This window comes from Etheostoma cragini, chromosome 23 (genome assembly GCF_013103735.1).
Source record: "Etheostoma cragini isolate CJK2018 chromosome 23, CSU_Ecrag_1.0, whole genome shotgun sequence".
NCBI lineage: Eukaryota > Metazoa > Chordata > Actinopteri > Perciformes > Percidae > Etheostoma > Etheostoma cragini.
The window spans coordinates 8,559,297-8,584,427 of NC_048429.1; the positions used below are offsets into that span (position 1 = coordinate 8,559,297).

The 25,131-nt window shown below is 40.6% G+C and overlaps 2 protein-coding genes across 11 annotated transcripts in view; one reads left to right on the top strand and one right to left on the bottom strand.

The window, feature by feature from the left end:
• cacna1c (calcium channel, voltage-dependent, L type, alpha 1C subunit) overlaps positions 1-16,675 on the bottom strand; it is a 186,652-nt gene extending 169,977 nt beyond the window's left edge. For 8 of the 9 annotated variants that reach the window (XM_034863709.1, XM_034863708.1, XM_034863710.1 and 5 more), the window contains exon 1: positions 16,471-16,675. In XM_034863709.1, the coding sequence (XP_034719600.1) occupies positions 16,471-16,594 (124 nt within the window). In that variant the 5' untranslated portion in view covers positions 16,595-16,675. Of the gene's footprint in view, positions 1-5,552; positions 5,611-16,470 lie in introns of those variants that run through there. The other variant, XM_034863703.1, reaches the window with a different exon arrangement.
• dcp1b (decapping mRNA 1B) lies at positions 12,570-23,515 on the top strand. Of its 2 annotated transcripts, XM_034863719.1 has the most exons (11): positions 12,570-12,978; positions 13,467-13,507; positions 13,827-13,954; positions 19,826-19,892; positions 20,198-20,303; positions 20,352-20,426; positions 20,656-20,748; positions 21,104-21,896; positions 22,518-22,747; positions 22,874-23,086; positions 23,248-23,515. In XM_034863719.1, exons 1-11 carry the CDS (start codon positions 12,820-12,822, stop codon positions 23,323-23,325), a joined length of 1,983 nt encoding a protein of 660 aa, XP_034719610.1. In that variant the 5' UTR covers positions 12,570-12,819; the 3' UTR covers positions 23,326-23,515. The 2 variants fall into 2 exon arrangements, with proteins under 2 accessions (XP_034719610.1, XP_034719609.1); XM_034863718.1 differs by having other exon boundaries at positions 20,198-20,426.
• The last annotated feature ends 1,616 nt before the right edge of the window (positions 23,516-25,131 follow it).

The following is a 25,131-nucleotide window of genomic DNA, read 5'->3' on the forward strand; positions in this document are numbered from 1 at the left end:
GTCACACACACACACACACACACACACACACACACACACACACACACACACACACACGGTGGGGCCGGTGTTGGCGTATTGTCCCACCAGAAATGAAGACGGAGGCCAGATAGCACTAAGAGCAGAGGACAGCCTCTGGATAGATTTCCAATACGCAACCAGAGGCTTAAGCAAGAGAGTCACGGATAATCCTCCCTCCTTCTCCTCCTCCTCCTCCTGAGCTCCCTCACTTCTCTTTCAATCCCTCTGGCCCTCGCTCTGACTGTTTCTCATTCATTTCATCCCTTTATTCCTGTCTCTTACAGGTTCCTCTTTTCTCTCCTCTGGTTGCCTCCATTTTCTTCTTTATGTCCCTCTGTTTCTCAGCCTGTTTTAACTCTGTTTCTCTTTTTTCTCCACGCCAAACTTTTTTTCTCTTCTTTCTCCATGTCTCTTCCTTTATACCCTTTAATGCAATCTGTCGTTCTGTTCTCCTATTTCTCCTGCAATTAGCACCTCCCTTCTTTCTTCCCCTCTATGGGTCTTTTTTGTCTCTCAGATCGTGTTTTACATTAAAAAACAGCTGTTGTTGAGTCAGATCCTTGAAGTTAAAGCCATGACACACTCTGAGGGCACTGATATTAACTTCTTTAATGCTGATTGGCCTTTAATGGCTCATTACATGCTCTGCTACAGCTGCTACAACCTTACTGTGACTAAGACATCTTTAATCACACATATAGGGAAGCTTCTGTATTCTGACCCTATACATGTATTGTGCAGAAGAACTGACAGTGTTTCACTGCCTTTTCTCCTTGTGTCCCCTTTTATACAAAGCAACGTCTACTTGAGACGCCTTATCACAAGTTGTGATAAGTGCTCAGGAGATGTTAAACTATACAGTATTTCACAAGAAGGGTTTTATAGAGCTTTTGCCTGCTGCCATTGAAAATGCTGAACATGAAGATGATCATAGCAGTGATTCTGAACAAAAAACGTGAAATTTTGGGCAGAATAAGAAAAAGCTTCTGTGTTGCACAGCACATGTTCTTAGCTGGAGTAAAGTCTAACTATATCACTTGAAACTACTAAATAAACAACTACTAAACCCCAATAATTCCTCTGGTAATGCAGCTCAGTGGGCAGCAGCAGACAACAATGTTTCAGTGAATTTGAGAGACAGTGAAGTTTGGAAAGAGCAGGAAGGTAGTTCAGTTACTCACAGACACAAATGCAAGTTCAACTGGGCGGCTTTTGTTTGGCGAGTGATGGTGGGGGTAAAGGGGATATTCCATGATCAAAATGGGTCACATTTGACTGTAACACACTACCAAGGTAGGTTGTTTGTTTGTGTTCACTGCCAAAAAATGTCCAACTTAAAATTGTTAATGGATCTAGCAAGGGTTCTTAAGATTGTTTCTTCCAATGCCAGGGTGTTAAAGAAAGGGCAGTTATTGAAGATAACATCTGATTACAAAAGGCTTTAGGATCAAATTAAGTCAAGTTACCTCACTGTTGTTGTCTCTTAGCTACAACTGGCATGATATTGAGAAACAACTGGATTGACTCACGGTGGATTGGTGCTTAATTGCCCAGAATTCCATCTACGTCATGAGTAATGATAGATGGCTTAGCTCGCTTAGCTGTTTCCCTGCCCCTGTGGCTTCTAACGAAAACACATTTAAAAGAAATACTCGATTATTGTTGTCTCTATTTATAGAAGGCAACAACTTTGCCAGTCGCAGTTGATCTGGTTTTCACATATTAAATCAACTGGCATCTCTTAATTATAATCATCTTTTGTTGTGATTATGAAAACTGAATCCACCTTAAAGTCCAGCTATTGATTGGATGTTTTTTTAAATGCTCTTTAACAGTTAATTGTGTGAGGAAAGTGCACCCCCTTTGCAGACAAATAACAGCAGCTCTGTGTGAGAAGCTACACATAAAGTGGTGTTGCCACATGTTTTTTGAGGTGACATCAATGAAATCATTGAGCATATCAAGGCGAGTCATTAGAGTGAGGTGATTTGGCAGGTGGCCAGCACCCCAGGGTAACAATCGGAAACCAATTAATATCCCTGATGGAGGTATCATGCTTCTGGCACAATGCCCACAGGGAAAATCAACTCACTGATTACACTGCTGTAAACTGCCGCTGTAATGAGTGTGTGTGTTTGTGCGCGGTCGTGTGCGTGTTCCAATATTCCTGTTCTACATGCAATGACATGAGATGCCACAGGTGTGCATTTGTTTCAGCGCCACACATCAGTTATTCATTTACATTATTTTAGACAAGTCTGTGATTGAGGTTGTGTTTAGAATAGAATAGAATGGTTATTGTCCTTGTTTGGCAACAACAAACAGTTTAGCAGCTCTCAGTTTGACAGTATAAATAACAAATACACAGACAAAAATCAAAAATATAAAATTTAAATAGTAAAATGTAAGAATTACAAACAAAAAATAAAATAGCAAAATTTGAACATTGAAACTTAAAAATCAAGATAAACAAACATTACAAGGTGGCACTATTAACGTATACAGTACAACGTTACTGCACAAGTATGAGGTTATTGCAGACAGAATCTGGTTTATTGCACATAAGTGCTTCTGCTGGTGTGTGTGTGTGTGTGTGTGTGTGTGTGTGTGTGTGTGTGTGTGTGTGTGTGTGTGTGTTTGTGTGTGTGTGTGTGTGTGTGTGTGTGTGTGTGTGTTTTAAAGACACAGGCACCAATAATCATCAATATGTAGATGAAGTATAATTGGTACATTCAGCGAACATGAGCATTCAGAGCAATCATGTGTTACATCAACTCTGTTTGGATTACAGAGTGGATGTAAAGATGGAGAGTAACTGATACTGGAGAGAAAATTTGATACCAACAACAAATCTGTTTTTAGGTACCAGGAAGTGTAACATAAAGCCTCAGAATATAAGACAACTCCTCTATTATTTTGTGTACAGGCAAGACTTTTTGTCCCTGAATCCCTCAAGGAAAATGTGTCTTTTCTTTTGCCTCCATCCATGGAGAGAAGAGACATCAGGGTCAGTTTCGGAACAGCGTCTAAGGAGTTTTAACACTTTAAATTGGCTAAAATTGAACAGTTGAAACTTTTGGTCAATGGAGGGTCTTTCTAGTAACTACACAGTGTTGTTATCTTTCATCTGCAGGAAACTCAGTGGCAAAAGTGGCTTGTATAAAATCCATCTCCCTTCTCCCCCACACTACTGCCCTTTACTGCCCTTCTAAATGAAAATAATACTAATATAGGTCACAATTAACACAATACAATTCATTTATGTTAACATGGCATGCTATTGCTGGCATACCATGCAACTGAGAACTTGTAGGTTTGGTGATCTTGTACTAATTAGAGCTTACTCAGTATCATAGATCAGCTAAAAACCTGAGCTGTAATACATGAACACAATTATTGGAGCAAAGCAGGATACCAACAGTGATACATCAGTGCCAACATCTGTCTTTGTAACTCTTCAATAGCTGTCATGTAGTTGTCAATAGATACACGACTGAGAGATGAACTGTCCAAGGTGCTGAAACACCACCCAAGTAGACTTCAGAATGAGCTACATTTGTTACAGATGTCAAAATAACTGGGCCTAAACTTATCAGGGATAAGAAAAAAAGTTAAAACTTACATTAAATAGGGATATTTTATTCAGTTCTACAGGAGAAGTGTGTATCACATTGACTTGAACAGACAAATCAAGTGTGTATATTCAAAAGATAAATGAAACAAACACTGCATCTCCATGCCTTATCTAGGGCCTACCTGTAATGTTTTGCTGTGTTACACTGTAGCCCTGTGCTGTAAGGCCGAACTACGTTCTGCCCTGGCAATTTAATTCATTTATTTAAATTTTTGGGTGGCTGTGTGGGCCAATCGCCTACACGATGGTGGCAATAACTTTGAACTTATAGGAGCAACCTATTCTTAAATAACAAAAAAAGCTAACTCAACCACTAAAATCTACCTGATTCATCAAGTTATTCTTCTTTATACGACGATTATGATGATGATAATTTCCATTACTTCTTTGGACATAATAAATTAAGATGACATCATGGCAATCAATGTGCACTGTCTCACAGACTGCACACACACACACACACACACACACCTGCCCTTTACGATGATGCCATTGTGTTTGAGCTGCCTATTATTAAACTATGTGAACATGACCGCAGCTTCTGTGGTTATAACTCAACCTATGATGAGTTGCTTTGAACAAACTGTTGGTGAATGTGCGTCGCTGCGACACTGATGCACGCGCACACACACACACACATAGCCTACATTGCACACATACACCGCCACCCCTCTCCTCCTCATCCCCTGTTGCTATGGAACCTGTCGCCAAGGCAGAGAGGTACGTGGTTGTGATGGAAGAGGTGGACGAAGGAGAAGACGACGATGATGATGATGCTCATAAAGATGATCATGTTGAACAGATAAATGACCCTTTTGCTGAATTACAAGGTCCGGCCGACTATAAACCAATGCGTTGCTGGGCTTCGCTCTCTGCAACGTGGGTGGAAGGAGCGACGCGTAATACTGCGCAATGCAAACAGACCCTTTCCTCACCGTCAAACAAACCACAGCCCTGGATTTCCATTCACGCTCTGCATGTGTGGCCTTTTAAACACTTCAAAAGTCGTCAAGTTGAACTTTAGTCGTGTCTTGTGCGAAACAATCTACCGTCCTCCGCTGCCGTCTACCAAAACAGCTTCTCATCAACCCAATTCAGCAGACAAATAAGTCCAGCAGGCCACCCTGCTGCCACCTGTCATCTCTATGCGATTTCACTCGCGCGCTGCTATCAGGGTCCCTGCGGACATGAAAACTTGGATTAAAACGTGACAAATACGACTATTGATTATAGAGGAAGGGAGGATCGATGGTGATTGAGAGCGCGTATCGGTTGGCGCTACTCAACGTCCTGCTCTTTAGCTACCACTGTGTGTTCATTTCTGATAAATGTGCATAGAAACCAGGGCTGTTTATGCAGTTTAGTTCAGTGCCAAAACGAAAAAAAAAACCTTGAGGAGGCAAGCTCTGCCAAATAATTTGTACGGACACGCTTTTGCTGTCATTTTCAGCTGGAAATGTGTCGAAGACAATAATGCTCCCCGCCTACAACTAAATATGACCACAGCCCACTCATTATGCCGATGGACAGGCCCATCAAACCAACAAGTGTAGACTAAAAACCAAGCAAGAAAAAGGCCTCATCCGTGTCTGTCCGCGGCTACCTGCAGCCCTGTTGCGTGATTATGGCACAAGTTTACTTGCTGCACAAACTGCACACAGAGGGAAAGTGGAGAAAAGAGGACTGCATCTGTCCATCTGTTGAAAACGAGGAGAGCGCAAACACCCCTTATACCTCCCTCCCTCCCCTCTTCTCTCCACCTCCTCCTTCACCATCCCATCCTCATTTCAGGCTCATCATACCTCTCTTACTCCCTTCCTTCTTCCCTCACTCCCTTTCCTCTCATGCACAGTTACAAGATGTTTGCCAGTTATAAATTTAAAAAGACACCACATACCTTGATGGTTCTCAAGGGTGTCCTCCGGGATGTACATGTTTTTGCTTTCATTTACCATAAATGTAGTCCGACGTTATCCCTATAGGTGAATGGAAGATAGAGAGGAAAAAGCTGGAGAGGCGGAGGGAAAATAACGAGGAAAAAAAGCCCCCAAAAATAAAGAAATTAAAAAGGGGGGGGAAGAAGAAATAACTGTCTGACACGGACAGTCTTGGGTATTCCGTTATTTTAGTTTATGGGGAGGGTTTCTTCGGATGGAGTGAATATTACCTAATCCCCATGATGGAGGAGAAGGCGAGAAAAATGAGGGAGCTTTCGGCGGAACCGGTTGGGAAAACGCACCGGTGCATCTCTCGGTACATCCGGGCCCTAGGCGTGAAACATGAGACCAGCACCACGTTCAATTCAATTCACACCTCGTTCGCTCTCTCGCTCACTCCACTTCGTTCTCCCTTCCTCCCGGGTGTCTAAAAACAACAGGGTTTCAAAAAGGTTATAAAGAACGGGCGCTGTCAGTGATGGTCGGAATAGAAGTGCGCAAAAGACGCATTCGTGCGCATCTTCAGCAGCGTGTCAAAATGTGAGAGGATGAAGAAGAGGAGGTGGAGGTGTTAGAGGAAGAGAAGTAGGAGGAAGAGAACAGGAGAAAAATTGGAAAATGAGAACAGTGTAAATATTCCATCACGGGTAGCACGGGGTTAAATCTCCCAATAGGTTGTCGGTTATTCCACGTATCTATAGCAGAGTCCCCCCAAAAAACAGAAGCCAGGCCGTCCTGCCTCATCCGGAGACGGGTTAATGTGTCCTGATCCAGTCCATGATGGTCCGGCGGTGTGTCTGTCAGTCAGTCTGTGTGCCTATCTGTCTGTCTGTCTGTCTGCCTGAGTCTCACTGATCGGGAGTTAGAGCTCTCTTTTCTCTCTGCCTCTACTGCCCCTGCAGCTCAGCTCTGCAGTGATACCGAGAGAGCGAGAGAGTGCGAGAGAGAGCGAGAGAGAGAGAGAGGTAGCCCTCCCTCCCCGTGCATGTAGACGCTTTGACTGTTTCCAGATGTGTGTGTGTGTGTGTATGTGTGTGTGTGTGTGTGTGTGTGTGTGTGTGTGTCAGAGAGAAATGAGGGAGGGAGACATATAGGCAACAACGGAGAACCAGCGGCATGGTGGTATCCAGATGATGGTAATGATGAAGACAAAGATAATGATAATGTTGATCAAGTGTGTGTGTGTGTGTGTGTGTGTGTGTGTGTGTGTGTGTGTGTGTGTGTGTGTGCGCGTGTGTGTGTGTGTGTGTGAATGGTTGGGGGGTGCATTTTAAAAGGATCAGAGGGTCGGAAAGAAATCATAAAAAGAAAAGAAAGGTGGCCAAAACCCATGCAGACAAGAAGAAAGAAAAAGTGTGCATGTTTGTTTGTGTGTGTAAGAAAGAGAAAGAGAGAGAGAAAGAGAGAGAGAGAGAGGTACTAATGTTCTATTGCAGGCTCAAGCCTTGCATTTCTGCAGGAAGAAACAGAGATGGAAGATGTTGTACCTACATCTGATTTGCCCATGGTCCCAACACATCTGGACTGCTTCAGCCCTGTTCTTTTGGCCAAGGCTGTGTTTACACTCACACTCACACACGCACACTAAAGATCTGGTTTTTCAACTCTTTTATGACTCAAGCTCTGATCTTTTCATGGCTCTCTTAAACAAAGAAAAACCACAAGGAAGCTGATTTTCAGATCTTTGGATACTGTGTAAATACAGACTCAAATCTCATGAAGTAGAGGAATTCAGGAAGGTCAGTGCACAATGTCTGAATGTGAACCATTTTATCTAGAGGACAATAAAATGGCTTTTTAGAATTCAATTATGTTTTTTTTCTTTTCCATTTGCCCTCTGGACTGTAAAGTTCGATTTAACATCATTCTCTATGGCCAGGAACTAATTTGCCCTGGCCCCTCAAGCACATACAGTAATTTTCTGGACACATGGGTCCATTTTCTTAGATAACAAAACGATGAAATAATGCTCATTTAGGAGTCAAATCACAAACAATGTCAACAACATCAGATCTTAACTAAACAGCTCTGGACCAGGGTTTGAGGACATTGAGTCAGCTTGGTTCTTTAATTACTACCGAGGCTTTTTGATAGAGCAGCTTACATAAATAGCATATTGGTTCCTAAATTGAGCTGTTTTCTTAAAAGCTCTATCAAGCACCTTGATATAAAAGACAAGAACCTTTTAAACCTTATTTTGAAAAGCAGTTCCTCTCCTTTTATAACTGTACTCACATAACACAATATTTAATATAAACGGAGGATTTTTAGATGTCAAATGTATAAAAAAGGTATGGCAATGCTTCACAAAACAGACTAACTTGGCTCAATAATACGTGTATTGAAGCTACAGTACCAAGCAGTAATTTCAGATTCTAATTCTGGTACTGGCCACCCCATGTTATTGTATTTGACACTGAATACGAACTTCACAATGTGCAGACCTCATGTCAATCTCACTGCAGGCTATAATCAGGAGGTGAATCTGATGACTCAAACCAGCCTGCATTCATTTGTTCAGTGCCATTGAACAAAATCACCACCCACCATCCTGTAATAGAATAAAGCTGTTTGTCTGCATGTGTCACTGTAGACATAGTAAAGACAGGAAGTCAGCTAATAAATTACTCGATTGATGACATCTGACATATAAATTGTCTATTTCTGAATTTCTGTTTTGTGATGCAGATGTTATGTTTCTATTCTGTATTTTTGGAGGGAAACTAAGGATTGCGGAAAACCTGCGCTGATGAATGAATTGAAACATTCTTTGAATTTTGTTGTACATGTTCAATGTTTTATTGGGAGGAAAAGCAGCAGTTAGTAAGTAAATGGCTCTTATGACTGACTTATACACATTATTAGATTGTTAATTATGTTAAATGATGCATAAGTAGCATTTAACTGTAAAAGCTCATTCTAACTACTCAGCTACTACCACTTAAAACCTGAAAGATGATAAATGGTAACTATTGACAGATGGTCAGATAAATTAAGTGGCAAAAAAAGTACAATAACTCCCCCCTGAAATGAAGTAGGTTAGAGCTGAAGCAGCAGAAAATGCAAATTCTCAAGCTAAACATTTTTACTCAAGTATACTACTTGAGCGGCAGCCTCTAACTCACCCAGTGAGAGTGTGCACCCCATGTGGGCTGAGGCCTTTGCAGCGGCCCGGGTTTGGATCCGACCTGCGGCCCTTTGCTACGTGTTATCCCCTATCTCTCCCATACCTTTCCTGTCTATCCACTGGGACTCTAAAATAAAGGGGAAATAATCTTAAAATAGTATGCTACTTGAGAATATGTACATCAGTCCTGTGATGACAGTGAGACAGATAGACATTGAGTTTTAGAATGGCACTCTTGACTCTTTCTTTTACTTACTACGAAACCAGCATCTGTTTGTTTACACTGTTTACAGAGGCCAGTGAATGGAAGGACAGACGAAAGAAAGGATTGAGGGAAGGAAGAACGGATGGAGGGCAGGTCGTGGGAACAGACACTTTGGCCCAAGGGACACACAGACTCACATACAGAAATGTCCTCTGTAATCCAGCCTGCACATGGACTATCTATTCTATTTATGACTGCTCTATTTTTGTGGTTCCCGTACCCCCTTTGTATGTGTGTGAGTGTGTGTGAGCCTTAAGCTCAGTTGGTCTCTGAGAATCTCTGTTCAGGCAAACATACTCAAATGCTGGTATCTCATGTGGGAAATCAACAATCTGCTGGTCAGTCAAAGGGAAATCCCCTGATGACAGGGAGAGCTATTTTATTCAGCTGTGCTATGTGAGATTCAGGTTTTAGACCCAAAATTTGATTTAGGTACTTAATATGCATAAGACAGTCTATACTCAAATGAAGACCACAAAGAAATATGTAAATGTTTTAGTAAATAATCCTGGTAATTTGTGTGCATTGGCATCTACATAACATACTGCTACATTTCTGTGCTGAAATGAAATGCAACATGAAGTTAAGCATTGAACTACCTAAATCAGTAAAACAGTTTTTTCACCAGCTAAGAAAAAATATTTTCTGTATCTAATTCTCCATTTTAATGGTTTATTTTGTTATGGTAAGGAAAATCCGCAACTACACTGTTCATTTTTAAGTCATTTGTTACCTTGAAAAATTCAAAAGTAAAACAATATTGGACTGCTCAAGATATAGTCATGCAGTAGATCTGGTGAAAATGAGTGAGATATATTTAAAAAAAGTTTGCTGTTTAGGACTTTTCCTAGTTTTCATTGTTTCATCCATTAAGGAGCTGTATTTTGTCTGCAAACTGGTTGTGAGGAAGCAATGGTTTTAAGATGAGCTCTATATAGAAGATAGAAACTTCATGACGCCTCAAATGCTGTTGAAAAGAGTAAAGCATGTGCACTAAGTTGCAAATGTCCACAAAAATTGGGACCAAAATGAGGAATAAAATCTCTCAACTTGGAGCCAGATGGATACATACTCAGGCAGGCCATCTATCACCCATTCATCGTCCCTTTACCTTCAGGTCCATGTCCAGCCCTATGAATGGCATTAGCAAGACAACTGAAATCATGCAATATAATATACGTAAATTAAAGATCTGTTTCCCACCAATAATACAGCCCCTTGATTGTGTGCATACACAAAATAAAAACATATTGCTTTGTTTCAACCAGTATCACTTGATACAGGATAATGATTTTCCTCACTTAAAATATGTAAAATTACTTCCAGGACATGTCACCTATTAACAAACAGCATGTCTTTTTGTCTGTTATAAAAATGGACATTTACAATATCTACAGAACAATGCCAATCCTCCCCTTGTTGAATTTCAATAAGCTGCCTTTGGCTTTTTCCCATTATCCTTCCTGCCAGTGAGCTAATCATCAACATATCTTGGCCAATCTATCCACCTATCAGCGTCAAACACTCAATCTTGATTAAATGGTTATTGACAGTATTGAACCGCTTAAGTATAACTCATTAGCCTCAAGGAAAAGCCATCCTGACGAATAGACATACTGTATATACGTTGAACACACACACACACACACACACACACACACACACACACACACACACACACACACACAAACAAACACACACACACAGTAAACCACCACCCTGACAAAGTAATGGACATACTTGAAAGAAGACAAACAGGCCCATTCTGAATGCCAAAGCAGATCTTTTCATGTTAATGTGGAGGCAGATGTGTCTGACCAGGAAGTGCTTAATTCACATTTAAGAGAAGTTGTTTGAAGTGTTTAAATCCGACGTTTACATCCAGTGCTGCTTTAGATGAGTGAGCGGTCATAGTTTTTCTCAAGGACACTCTGACATGGCTGTTGATAGATGCATTCCAGCTGTTGTACGTCTCTGTGACAATATAAAACCATTTACTGAAACAGCTTTCACAGTACACAGCAGAGCAAAGGATAAGTGCCCAATTTTATAAAATATGCATGAATAATGCATTAAATAATGCTAAATAGCGGTAATTTGTGATAAAAGAGGAATCCATGTATGTCTAAATCAGTGGTTGTACGTCTAATTGAGTGATTATGCAAGAAGTAATCTGCTATAAGATGCATATGGAAAACAGGCTTATGTGTAGCCACTTGAAGAGCAGACTTGTTCCCCTCAAGTACCCTTGCAACAGAACAGGATATGTTGAACTAAATATGGACATTCACTGTCAGGCGATCCAACTGATAGTGAGTGATACGGGTATGGCTGATATGGATTTCAAGAATATACAGTCCTGAAAGTCCTGTTCCTGTATCAGTTACAGTTCTGTTCTTGAATATTAATATCTAGACATGTCTAATTCTGGAACCCTAGAATTAGTGTATTATAAACTGTAGCTAACATACAGCATCTGAATTATCCTAGGAAGAGAAATATGGTTCTTTACTTAACAGCATAAAGACACAGGGACAGCAGAATTGTTGATGGTAAAATATGGATTAACCAGAAAATTACAAGTGTAAACCCTTGAACATGGGAGAAATGTAGCCTAGAGACCTGCACCATTGTAAACTGTGTACAATGCTCAAAATGGACTTAACTGCACCAATGAAAGAAGTAATTACACTTTCCAAAGAAAATACCTTATTTGCTTGTATATTCATTCCTTCATCACCCATCTACAAATAGATGGAAAACCAACTGCAGTAACGCCGTACAAATAAAAACATGCTGTATTTGTATTTGTTTCCATTTGGAGATTTTGTAACATGGGGTAGCTGCTCTAAGGCTTTCTCCTCCCATTGAGACAAAACTCTTGTGGGACACACACACGCACGCACACACGCACACACACACACACACACACACACACACACACACACACACACACACACACACACACACAGCGCAGGGACGGTTGTGTTTTATCTATCCCTTTGATGCCCCCTAGTGCAATATTTGGGAAATGTAACTAATGAATAGGAGACACAAGTCAGCATTAGTGTTAGTGTGTTGTTACCCAGCAGTCAGATCCAGAAATAATAGACAAAAGAAGAACATCAACTGCTTACTTGTATGGGAAGAAGTGACAGGGATAAAGTATAAAGTTAAATACAACCAACCAACCAACCAACCAAACAAACAAACAAACTAAAGCTTTCTTTCCTTATAATAGAGACCCAGCAACTTTGTGTCTGTCCGTCTACCATAACAAAGTGTTCAGAAACATACATACCACCAATATAGAGGATTGTAGCCCATATAAATAAATGAAATAAAAACACATCCCACAACCAATCCATTGGCAATTTAATTAACCTACCTGATGTAAGTATTGAACATAGCAATATAAAGTTAATTTGAGGTAAAAGAAAGCTACACATCTATGGTCATGCCTCTCTTGACATTATCAATACTTGTTTGAAGAAAGCAATACTGAAAATCCATACAGTTGACAAAAGTAATTATCCATCGATTTTTCCAAGTTGATTAATAAGGCTGAAATCTCCAAGCCTGCTGCGCAACTACTCATGTCTAGTTGTTTACTGTCTGGCTAAACATGGCCGTTGACAAACTCACTCATAGCAGTTAGCCCTCGATAACTCTTGACAATTTTAAATGTACAAGTCTTAAGTTGCTAAACAATCTACTGCTCAGTTACAAATTTAATTGTCTTTTTACCTTGCTGTTGGTTTGGTTTTAATCTCATCTTCCTGCGACTCGTTAGCCGCTGAAGCTACGTAGCGAGCTAAATTCTCCATAGGGAACAATGACAGCAACTTCTGCAGGTAGCAGCAGCTGCCTCACCGCTAAAGGACTGGACATAAGTCTGGCTGCTCTGCAGCGGCAAGACCCATACATCAATGACATTGTGGACGTGGCCAGCCAAGTTGCCCTGTATACTTATAACAACAGGGCAAATGAGTGGGTAAGCCTGAACTTTGGTTAATATGCTAATTTAGCTTAGCCTCGTCATCGACCCTGATAGGCGCGCTTTGTCACTGACACAGATTTACCCCAGCTAATGGATAGCATTAAGTAGATTCCAGCTATGTTTTCTAGGGTGTGTGGTAGAAAACTACAAGTTACGACTTTAATATATAAAGGCTACATAAAATATATAAATAGGTATTTTCTACAACACTGAATTGTTTATCTATTAGCCTCTATTTATTGATTCCCTGGAACATTGTGTCACTAACGTTAAGTATATTTAACGTTATTAATGAGTTCTCCCACTGTGTTCCTCAGAAGACTGTTATGTTAAATTCAGCTCTTTGGTAATGTACATATTTTTTTAGGAAGATTTGTTATCAAAATATTAAATTTTGCTTCTCCCCCAGTGACGAGATCCGGCTGACCAGTCGTGGTTCAGTTATATCACTTTGCAATGTCTTTGTCGTGTGTGTTTTTTAGGAGAAGACAGAGGTGGAAGGCACCCTTTTTATTTACACAAGGTAATAAAGTTGATGCAGGACTCTGAATTATTGGTGTCTAAAGATAACAATTCTTGGTATTTGTTGGGAATACATGTAAAGCTCTTTGGCAGACATATTGAAACTACAGCCATAACTAAATTGTAAAATGATAAATTTAGTACGTATATGTTATTATAAAGCACAAGTGTTTCTGTGTAATATAAACCGTCATGGTGAATACGGCAGGACATGACATGAAGCTGAAGTGCCTGTAGTTTCAAGTTGTGAATTGCGATTGACAAATGTTTACATGATTCCTTCAGCTATATTTCTGTGATGTGTCCTTTGCGTATTTCAGACTGGCATCTCCCAGGCACGGTTTCACCATTATGAACAGACTCAGTATGGAGAACTTGACAGAGCCAATTACCAAAGACCTGGATTTCCAGCTCCAGCACCCTTTCCTGCTTTATCGCAATGCACGGTGTAAGGATAAAGACACACAGATACACACACACACACACACACAAAAACACACACACACACACACACACACACACACACACACACACACACACACACACTTCTGATGTCTGCCTGTTACTTATTGATATCTTCAGTTGTTTGTCTGACACATTTTTTTCTCAACACCTGTTGATCATGTGCACAGGGATCCTTTAGTGTAGTTTTAGATTTTTTAAGTGTGACATTCAATGCAGTGAACCCTAATATTCAGCGTCATATTGATATGTCTTAGCTGACAGTTTTATTGCAAAGCCACTTTCATTGTTGCTCACTGTACACTGGATATCGACCTTAATCATGATAATTAAAGAAATCAAGATTAAGAGAAAATTACAATTGAATTTTTTTTAAATGCAATAAACCTTGGTTATACAGGCGTAAGTAACAATAGAGTTAGACAGACAGTCACAGACTGTGCAGACATGGATGACTAAATACCAGGACTAGCCACGTAGACTAAATAGTTTGAAAAGACTTTGCTGTTTCAAAAGCAGCCTGACACAGTGAGACAAACTTATTAAAATATGAAGACAAAGACAAACTGAAACTGAGGGAATAAAGCTAGATAGTGAGATAGACAGTCTAAGCAGAAATGACATAAATAAAAAACAAATATGTCACCAGAGAAGAACTGGGACCAACATTAAAATCAGGAAACATAATTGTCCTTCTCGTTATTATTTTGGGGTCTAATTCAAAAGACTAATCCACATGAGACCATATCTTTGTGATTTTTAAGATCTGTAAGCAATCTTATCACACGACACCTAAAAATGACAAAAGGTGCATCTATAGCTACAGGGAATAAGTTAGATAAAAAATATCATTTTGATAGAGTGACCAAATTGTCTAGCATGCTGTTGTTGCATTTGTGGGGGAACCGTTAGTTCCATATAAGGAGCAGAAGTATTGTGGTGACTCCAATTCTATCAGCCTGTCTCCCTCTGAGACCTACATTCTGGCTCACACAAACACACACACACATTGCAGAGTGTGCCTGCAGGACAAGAGCCTGACAGCACTACAAAACCAGCCAACAGAGATTAGATATTCCACAACAGTCACTGATAACATAAACACACTCACTCAGGAATAACTGACACACACAGACCCCCCCTCCCTCTCTGTCATGGTCTCACACTCTCCATCAGGCTCAGTAAGAGGCAGGTGGAATGCTGTGTTTAGATACCAGTTAATTCCTTATGCCTGCTTTGATCCCCTTACTGTAGTACTTCATTATTCTTACTGACACGAATACAACACAGCTATTATTAAACATCAGAAGGCTCAGTGAAATAAAGAGTATGACATAAACCTGTCTAGGGGACCTCTTACCACCTTTTACACCAGGTTTTAAATGCACACAGGGCCAATTAAAGACAATCTGGGATAATACTGGCCTCTAGATGTGGTTATGGGGAATAAGTTGCAGGTAAACAGCCAACTCAACAAACACATAAAACCAGTAATCACAGCTCAGTTGAGGACTATTTCCTCTGATAAGAAGGAAATGTGGGTAGCGATTATTATGTAATAATAAAAACTATGGATTGTTGGACCCTAAATTATTATTTTAGCATGCAAGTATGTGACAAGATTGAGCCAGATTTAGCTAACAAAAAAAATACATGTCAAACAGCACCTCAGATGCTTTAAGATACATTAAAATGCCAAGTGATCATCCGGGAATATTACACGGATAACGGTATGTGTGGGGTGAAAGAACCTTTTCCAGAAGACTATAAACAGTAACTCATCTCAGCTCAGGAAATATGTTTTTTCTCTGGCTAAGACCGGATCCATTTAGGCCCCAGGCTGTTGGTAATGCTGCCAGTCCCACTGTGTTGTGTGACCTCTGTGCAAGGGCCGTGGAATCTTATCATTAGATAAACATTTAGCTCTCAGGGCTGCCATTACTTCCTGGAATGGCAGTTGGCACAAAGTGGCACCCCATGCTAAAAATAAACACTGCCGAAATACAACAGAACATGTCAACGTCAGGGAAGAGAACTTTACTCCAAGCAAGTCATAATTCCTCTGGCAAATATCCCAGTACAGAGGAACCGATAGAATACTTTCTAAATTCCTTCTTATAAGCACCTACAATCCCAAGCAGTGTTTTTGTTGCACCTTTATCAGCGTATGGAGTTGATCCTCTACCTAGTTCCAGCTTCTCAATTATTAAGAATTGCTGTTTTACTGTGTCCTATGTGATAGAAAGTTGAATATCGTTCTGTTTTGGACTGTTGGTCAAATAAAATGAGCAATTTGATGATGTCCGCATGGCCATAGAGAAGTGTACTTTCCATTTTCTGACATTTTATTGACAAAATGAATAAATTGTTTAATTGGGAAGATAACTAAAAATGTACTGTAGCCCAATAGCCACATACATTTTACTGGCTATGTGGCTAACACTAACACTCCACTTAGCCTGTTAACAGCGTTCTGTATATCGGGGGTATGGACATTCTTACCTCCAGGTCGAACGTAAGTATATCCCAGGTCTCGCTCTGACACCAGCAAGCCTTTGAATTTGACCTCAGGTTCCTCCTCCAGTCTCTCATGTTTGGGTTTCCTCTGAAACAGGCCTCTCAGCATGGCTCCACTAGTCTCTTACGAGTCTCACGGTCTGGTAGTAATTGTCTCTCTAGAACTTAAAGTTGCTCAGGTTATACCTTAAGTTGCCGCTCCAGCTAGCAAAAGGTTCTATGAAAGTGATGCCCGCTGCGGTGTGACACTTCCTTTGGTTAGATTTGTCTTCTTCAGAAGCGAAGGGTGTACTAATGTGTCAATGTTCCTTTACCCAGGTTAGGTAGTGCTCATAAATCTGTCACAGCAGTTGTGGCAATGCCTCCTCAGAATTAGGCTTCAGTAACAAAAGAGCAATTCAAATGTCCCTGCAGTTTAGCCTCAGAGTGAAGGTGTGACAGAAGTGTAAATGTCTTCTTAGATGAGTTACGGTAGCTGTCAGTGTTAATATTTACTCCTCCAATGTCATGAATTCCATTCCTACAAACAAAGAAAGTGATGGTTCTTCTTGGACAACAAAAATCTCAAGCATAAATGTGCGTTACTCTGAGTTACCTGTGACAAACCTCCAGCAGACTAAATATAGTGTACAAGAATATCAACAATGTTTCTCATGACTGATGCCCAGAGCTCTCCCACAAAGCTGATCCGCATTTCTAAGTATACTAAAGCTAAACAAAACAAAATTATTCTGTGAGTAGTCCCAGTAGTGCAGTTTAGTTTACAGCCAAACAGGGTTACTGTATTGTTAAAGCGCATTTAAGCCTTGTCGAAAATACGACATATAAAGCAGGTTTAACTAAAAATTTCGTCTTTTAAAAGCAACGTCCCAACAGAGTAGTTCTTAGGACAGACAATGATGTGCTGCCTCCCAGACAAAAAATTAAAAATGTCTTTTCAGGCATTGAAGTCCCACTGGAGTCCCGTCTAAGAGTCTCTGCAGGTCTACAGCAAACATCAAACGTACGCCAGTGCTCGCTGTCGTAGTCATAGAGGGCTGGAAAAGACCACACCGCTTAAGTCCTGAATCAATGGCAGACTTCAGTAGAGTGTTTGTTGCCAACGTTTCTGATGCTCTTTCCTTCAAACTGCAATGGCATGCCGTCCTATTCAGAATCTACATTTCTCAGTTAGTCTTCTTATAGTTGTCTCAGACTTTGTTCCCCCTTCTGTTGAAGTCGTCTGCTCAATAGACCGTTGTGGTCTATTGTGGTGTTTCCTCTCCAGTTCACTTGGTCAGGATCTCTGCTTCACTTCTTTAATGCAGATGTCCCTCTGCCTTTCTTCCCCTCTCTCTCTCTCTCTCTCAGTCTCCAGTCTGGTCGACTGGAACCCCTTTTCTCTTTTTCTATCCCTCTAACGTTCACCCTGAAAGTGTAACCTTGTGGCCACGGCCACTATTTCTGTTGGTGCTACTGGTTGTAATCCTCCCACTTTGTCTCTCTCTCTCTCTCTCTCTCTGACTATCTCTCTCTCGCTCTGACGAGTATTCTATCTTGTTGAGGTATAGACTTTGGGCAGGTCAGTACCACTAAAAACATGATAATCTCCTCTGTTGAACAATTTGTATCTTGTCCTCTTCCTTTTCTTCTATCTTTCTCTTTTAGTGGGGGAGAGAAAGAGCAGCCTACTGGTCAAAGAGACTGTCTTGCATCTGAAGCATCAGCTTATTCAGCTGTTTCCATCCCATCAATGCACTTCAAGTTCAACATTTTTCATTCATTGACAAAACTCAGACTCTGTTCACTGACAGCTAAAAAGCTCCCAGAAGGAGATGTTTCTCTCATGATGGACGTGATGATAATTTCCCGTCTAACACACCTCACTTCTTCCTATTTCACATCCGTCCCGCTTTTTTATTTCAATTTTCCAGCTCTCTGACTTTGACTGTGTGTCTTTCTGTCTTTGTCAGACAGTCTCATCCCCAGTGAACACTAAGCACCTCAAGACAGTCTCCCACTGCAGTTACTTATTTGGTACTGGGCTGTTTTTCCCAGGCTCAGCTGAACTTTGTTTGTGTGTGTGCGTGTGTGTGCGTGCGTGTGCTTGCTTCTCCCTGCCTCTGACCTCAATGGCTTGTCCGACGTCATTTGTGGTGTGCTTGTGTACATTTTTGTGTATTTCTGTCTGCGTGGGAATGTGTGTGATTTTGATAGGACTGTGGTGGTAACTTTAGTCTCCATATATAGTAGACCCCACTTTGCCCTCCGTTGTCTATTGCTCACTTGCTTCCTTCCCTTGTTGCGATTGACCCAATCTGTTCTTGAGATCCAATGTAGAAAGTATGTCTGCTCAGGTGTGAGGAAATGTCTAGCTGTCTTGAATAGTGCTGGTTTTAAAACCTCTTTTTATTGTACAGACTTAAATTTGTTGGTGACACTAAGTATCAATCACTGTTCAGCACTGAATGCTTGCTCTGAGTCATACTCCTTTCATCTTATTTTTTTTATCAGAGTTTATTTATTTTTTATTTATTAAAATCAAATTTTTTGCCACTTGTAGTCTGTATTTTATACAAGTAAAGTGCTTATTCCGCTGCTTGTGTCTAGACAGAATCTTACATTTGAGAAGACAGGGAACCATGTTTATATTCCTCCCTCTGGAAAGTCAACATTTTTTTTAGACCTTCACTGGTTCATTTCTGGGACTAAACTTTGGGATTTGGCAAAATTATGACAGGAATCACTAACAGGAGTTGAAAACCCTTGCGATGATACTATCTCTTACAATATGCTTTTAGGAGCTAGTGCAAATTAAAAGAGTAAAATGTGTAATGTTACCTACTTGCTCACTTTGTTGTAATCCTGTGGCAAATGGGTTTTAGTGTTGCCGTTTCCCTCCCTTGTTGATTATGTTTATGTAGTTCAAAAGACTCCCGGGCCCCATGTTTTACTGTGTAATGGCGTTGTTGGCTTCTGTTCCCTTTGGGAAATGACTCATTTAAAACCCTGGGTTTAGACCAGACAGGGCTAAAAATAAACGAAATACATGTCTGCCTGCCCTGCATGGATGTCATAGCAGCAGAGTTGTACGACAGCATGTCTGTACATTCATTTGATGGTAAGGGTATGGCAGGTCTGAAAACCAATTTTGTTGTCTGCTGACCTTACTGGTTGGTGCATCTCAAAATTCAGCAGGCAGTTACAATATTTCACTTCAATAATTCAATTTTTAGCATCAACTGGGGCAGGATTTACCTTTTTGTTTTCATATTTTTATGTTTAAAAGTTCACGTCTCTCTGTCTCTTCATCTCTCTCATTCTCTGCTCCCCTTTGTCCCTTTCTTCCTCACTCTCCCAGTGGTTATCCATGGCATTTGGTTCTATGATAAGGAGGACTGTCAACGTATTGCTCTGAGAATGAAGATGTAAGTGCTTATATAACCACAAACTATATGTGTTCACCATTGATTTAAAAAAAAAAAGGGGGGGCGGGGGATTTGGTCCACTGAACAAGGACTAGTGAGTTATGGTCAGTCAGCGTCACTGTAGCTTAGAGATTTTTTATTTAATATCTTAGTCAGACGGCAGAGACTACATGTGTTTACTAACTGATCTGTGTCTGGGGCTTGTAGCCAACTAAGTGAATTCTTGGGTGAATAATGCATAACCTCTGTATTCTCACATGATGTGTGTGTGTGTGTGTTGGGGTGTGTGGGTGGTGTGTGTGTAGCTTGACCCAGCAGGAGCAGACTCTGGCACATTCTCAAGGTGGATGGTTGTCCCCAGGAGGAGTACGTGGTGGAGGAGTAGGTGGTGTAAGAGTAGTTGGAGTACTTGAAGGAGGAGGAGCAGAAGGAGGAGGAAGAGGAGGAGTAGGAGGTGAAGGAGGAGGAGAAAGTGAAGCAAAGGCAGTGGACATCATTCAGATGTTGACCAAAGCACACACAGAGTATGACAAGGTAGGTAAACACCAAATACTCCATAGCATTACAGATTCATATTTTTAATGGCATGAAATGCTTTTGTTCTGGAAAAATATGACCTACTTTTATTTGATTGTTTGCATTTCCTCATATTGAGGAATAGGGTGGTACAGAATCATCTAAGATCTCCTTAAGTCACTTATCAAACATTTGTGCCTCGGTCTTTTCTCTTTTTTCCACTTTCCATATGTCTCTCAACGTTAAGTCTACATCAGAGCCAAAGGAGATTGGCGGCAGCAGTGTTATTTATGGAAACCCCAACCTGATCAAACCAATACCTGTTAAACTGAACACTCAGGTAAAACACCCTCATCCACTTCCTTTCCATTTCAGGGTTGCACTCAGTACATTGTCTTTTGTTGATGAGGCCCTCACTGAATCAAATCCACAGCAAAAGAACTAAGGCAAAGGATCCGATAAAGTTTGAATCAAATGATTCTCCCGACCAGTAACTAAAAATGTTTTATTGATGAATGATGAATTCAGGATTTAGTTTTTCCATTCCGTTCCTCAATCTAATTTATTTCATTGTTACATTAAGACATTTGAAGTTAGTCTGATTTGCTAAAAACCCATAGTTAGTTCCAACAGTTCTCTCTTCTCATGCTTACTGCACTTCTTCTTTCTCTTACCCTTCTCTCTGTCTCATCCAGGACAGTGAAAGTGCTGAACCCAAGTCTCTCTCTCTTGCTACCCTTTTTGGCTCTCAACATCAACATCACCACTCATCCAAACCTGACCCAGTCTCTCCTATGGCTACTACTGGGACAGGGCCATCACCGAGACAAGTCAATCGCCCACCTGTAGCACGTTCGCTGAAATATGATGATTCAGAAAACTCTGGCAATAGTGTGCCCTCCAAAGGAGGGAACATCAACATTGTTGGGTGTTCAGTTAGAGGGCCTAGGGCCGTGATTGGAGGACAAATAGTCGGAGAACATGGTGAAAATGTTGTTGTGGGCTTGCTGCCATGTCCCACTACCACCCATCGGCAGCAGCAGAACCAACCCCAGCACTGCCCAGCCATCCAGAAGCTCATGCAGGGGCAGAGTGGAGTAGGGGTCGTCGGAGGGGTGCTTCAGACCCTGTCCGAGTCCCCCGAGAACAGGTTGTGTGACAACGGGGTGCCGCTGGAGCATCACCACCACCATCACCATCTGTACCATCATCATCAGCAGCAGCACCACCACCTTCATCATTATCAACAGCAACAGCTTCAGGCTGACCCAATCAGGAACCTTTTCCAAACCAAGCCACCTCTTCTCCCATCCAACCCTTCGCCTCTGCAGCAGAACCCCCATCTCTCCTCTCAGCCCGTAATGGTGGATTCTGGGTCATGTTCGCACCTTCAAGCACAACAAAGCCAACAGATGTTTTTCAGCCTACCTAAACCTCAACCAGAAGCACAGCACAACTGCCATTCAGCTTTACCTATACAGGGAACAGGTGGGACATCTTTTATGCTATTAATATGCTATGAATATATGAGTGAAGAATTATATAAATACAAAGTGAGTACTATTAAATCGGCAGTGTCAGGTTCTGTCACGGCCAAGGTACGGCGTAGCGTCCCAAGTTGATGCTTGCTCTGCTTTTCCAGAGTGTAATTGCAGTCTTTGTCATAAAAACAATCTCCTTTGAACATATCGCGCTATTATTGCAAATAATCTTTCAGCCCCAATTCCACCCTACTTTAGCAATTAATTTGGAGAAAAAAAAGTGCACATTAATCCAGGTAAATTTGAGATAAGCTGTAAAGCTGCAAGTCGTTTTTCATAGGATTTGCATTTGTTCACTAAATAATTTCACAATAATAGACAGTGCCATTGTAGCCAATGTATATTAAATTATTGTGTCATTGTATAGTAATGGATTAAACTGTGTGTTTCTGCATGATCTTGAAATATTTAAAGATGTCTGTTAACCATTAGTTTAAGATTTACACAGGCGTTTGACTATTTGTGTATCTATCTATTGCTCTTTCTCTAAAATGTCTCTGCCAAGATGCCTGTTTCATATGTGTTTAAGCTGTTCCTAAGCATGGGGTCCCTCATGCTCTCTGTCTAGTTCTGTCTTCCCCGATGTCTGGTGTGGTGTCACCTCATGAGCTCCTTCAAAAGCTCCAGCTGGTTCAGCAGGAACAAAGCCTGGCTTCCCATGACCCCCCTCACCTCTGTCCAGGACTGGCACCTCGATTCCTGGGGCCCACTCAAGGGCAAGGTGCCGGCTCAGTTGTAAGCCCAGTCCCAACAAGGACCACAGGTACTGCTGGTCAAAAGGCTGCGCTGCAGTTTCAGGTAAGCACTATAACTTCTGTCAGCAGTTCTATTTGACTTGTTTTGTTTTCATTCTTATTTCTAGTTTGCTAAAAAGAAGTACTAAGTAATATTAAAGAGTGCTAATAACTGTCGCTCTCTATCCAGATCATCTCCCCCCAGCGGATACCTGCCACTGTGGCCCCCAACCTGCTCCTCTCTCCCAGTGTGTTCACTCAGGCAAAGTCTAGTGGCGGGTTGTCAGTAGTTTCCCAGGAGAGCTGCCCTGCCCCCTCAACCCTGTCCAGACCCCCACTGCAGCAGGAGATCAGAGTTCTTTCCAGAAGCCAGCTTCAAGCCACACTGCTGCATCTAATCCAGGTAGAAATGATATTATGGAAAATATCTGACACATTCTGACACATTATATATCTCAATGACTTCAGATCATTCCACTATGCCCGTTTGTTGTGTTTTTGCAAAGAAACACACATGCACACATGCGCACAAACAGTATGCTGATCCTTGCTTGTGTGTTTCAGACTGACAGCTCATTCCTGGACAGCATCTACGAAGCCTACATCAGCCGGTTCGCTAATGACTCCAGCATCAAGTACTGATGACTCTTCACACTCTCGGTCTATTCATGCACCTTCTCTTGGGCTGTGAGGCTCATTCTTCGACACCTCAGACGGATGTACCATTTCCTCTTCTGAATCCAATCAGACACACCTCTCTTTATCTCCTCTGCACAACATAGCCAGTCAACCTGACTCTTCCCCTTTAAACCAAGTTTTTCTAGTCACAACACAAAAAAAGCACTTATCAGATTATACATGTTTGTCTCCATATCCCAAAAACTTTGTTGATACGTTTTATCCTCTGAATCCTGAAGAAATTCTCTCAATCTGAGGCTCACTAATTTGGCATGACCATAAAGTCTCGACACCATCTGTAGTTGAGGGGACAAGGTAGTCTATACTCTCATTCACTCTGCATGAAGAAAACAAATATGTTGCCACCCTATGTTTTGCCTCAGTATTTTAATATAGTTCCCTTTACTGTTTTTGTATTGACCAAACTCAGCAGAATTTGATTATATTATTTGTTTTTCTTTTATTATAATGTGTAGTCTTTACTCCGTCACAGTGGTCTAACACCAGCCAGCCTTCTGGGCTTTAATAAACAAGTCTTCCTCGTCTAAGAACTAGTGCTGAAGGATATGCTCAAACTGACTTGAAACTGACTTCACCTCTAAAAGTTTAAACGTATTTTGTTTTCTGTATATTTTGAAAAAACATGTTTAAATGTTATAAAGATTTGTTTGATTTTAATGTACAATTCTTTTAAACTAAGTTCCTACTAGTTTGCCTTCTAAAGCAAGTATATTTTATTATGCAAATCCTTTAGTTCCAAAGTTGTTTTTATAAAAAAAAGAAATTCTCCTTTTTCAGCAGACTCTAGCTATGACAAATAGTAACAATAATATTATTTTAATGCAATGATTAAGAATTCAAAATGACATGGTATCCATCTAAAGTGAAGCAACAAGGAAAGTACAGGAGACTGATAACATGCTACCTCACAGAGTTTGGAGGTCTTCGGAGTCGTACTTGTGTTTTTACTAGTAGCAGTCACAGTTATGTAATTCAACAGTTTTAAAGATTAGTTAACCCAGTCAGAGTTTTTTATTTCACTTTAACACAAAGGATTTAATCATCACAGAAAACGCATTGACAATCTTTAGAGTTGTTGTGTATATTTGCCACACTTCTTGAACATTTTGTCTGCCAAACAAAACAATTTACAGCAATTCGTTTCAGGATAAATACAACTTTTTATTGATCCAACACTTTGCTTTTGATGGTAAGTCTAGTTAAATAAATGCTTGGTAAATGGAGATTTAAAGCAATAAAAATCTAATCTGTCTAAATACCTGGAGCTCACAGGCCGGTTCAAAACAAGTAAAATAGGAATACGACAGAAAATGCATTTCCGAAATACTGTCACGCTCCATGTACTGCATAAAGTGTCAACCAATCCAACTAAGTTACCCACACATTTCCTTACTTAACTACAGCAGAGAAGTCAGTCAATATGTTACATTTTGTCGGGGTTAGGGTTTGCAGTTTGTGTGTAAACTCATATAAAGCCAGATTATTCAGTTGATACCAGAGAGTACACAAAAACAACAACAGCAGCAGCAGCAACAACAAACAGAGAGAGATTACATGTCATAAAAAAGAGGATATTATGTAATAATATTCTTATTTTTGTACTCCATCAAAATGTATTGTTCTCAAAGCACAAATAACCAGCATGTTACATTACAATTTAATGTACAACAAGTGCAAAATTATTATTATACAACATATCTAAAGTTATTTGTCTGTTTATTTTAAAGATATTTTTATTGGCATTTTTGG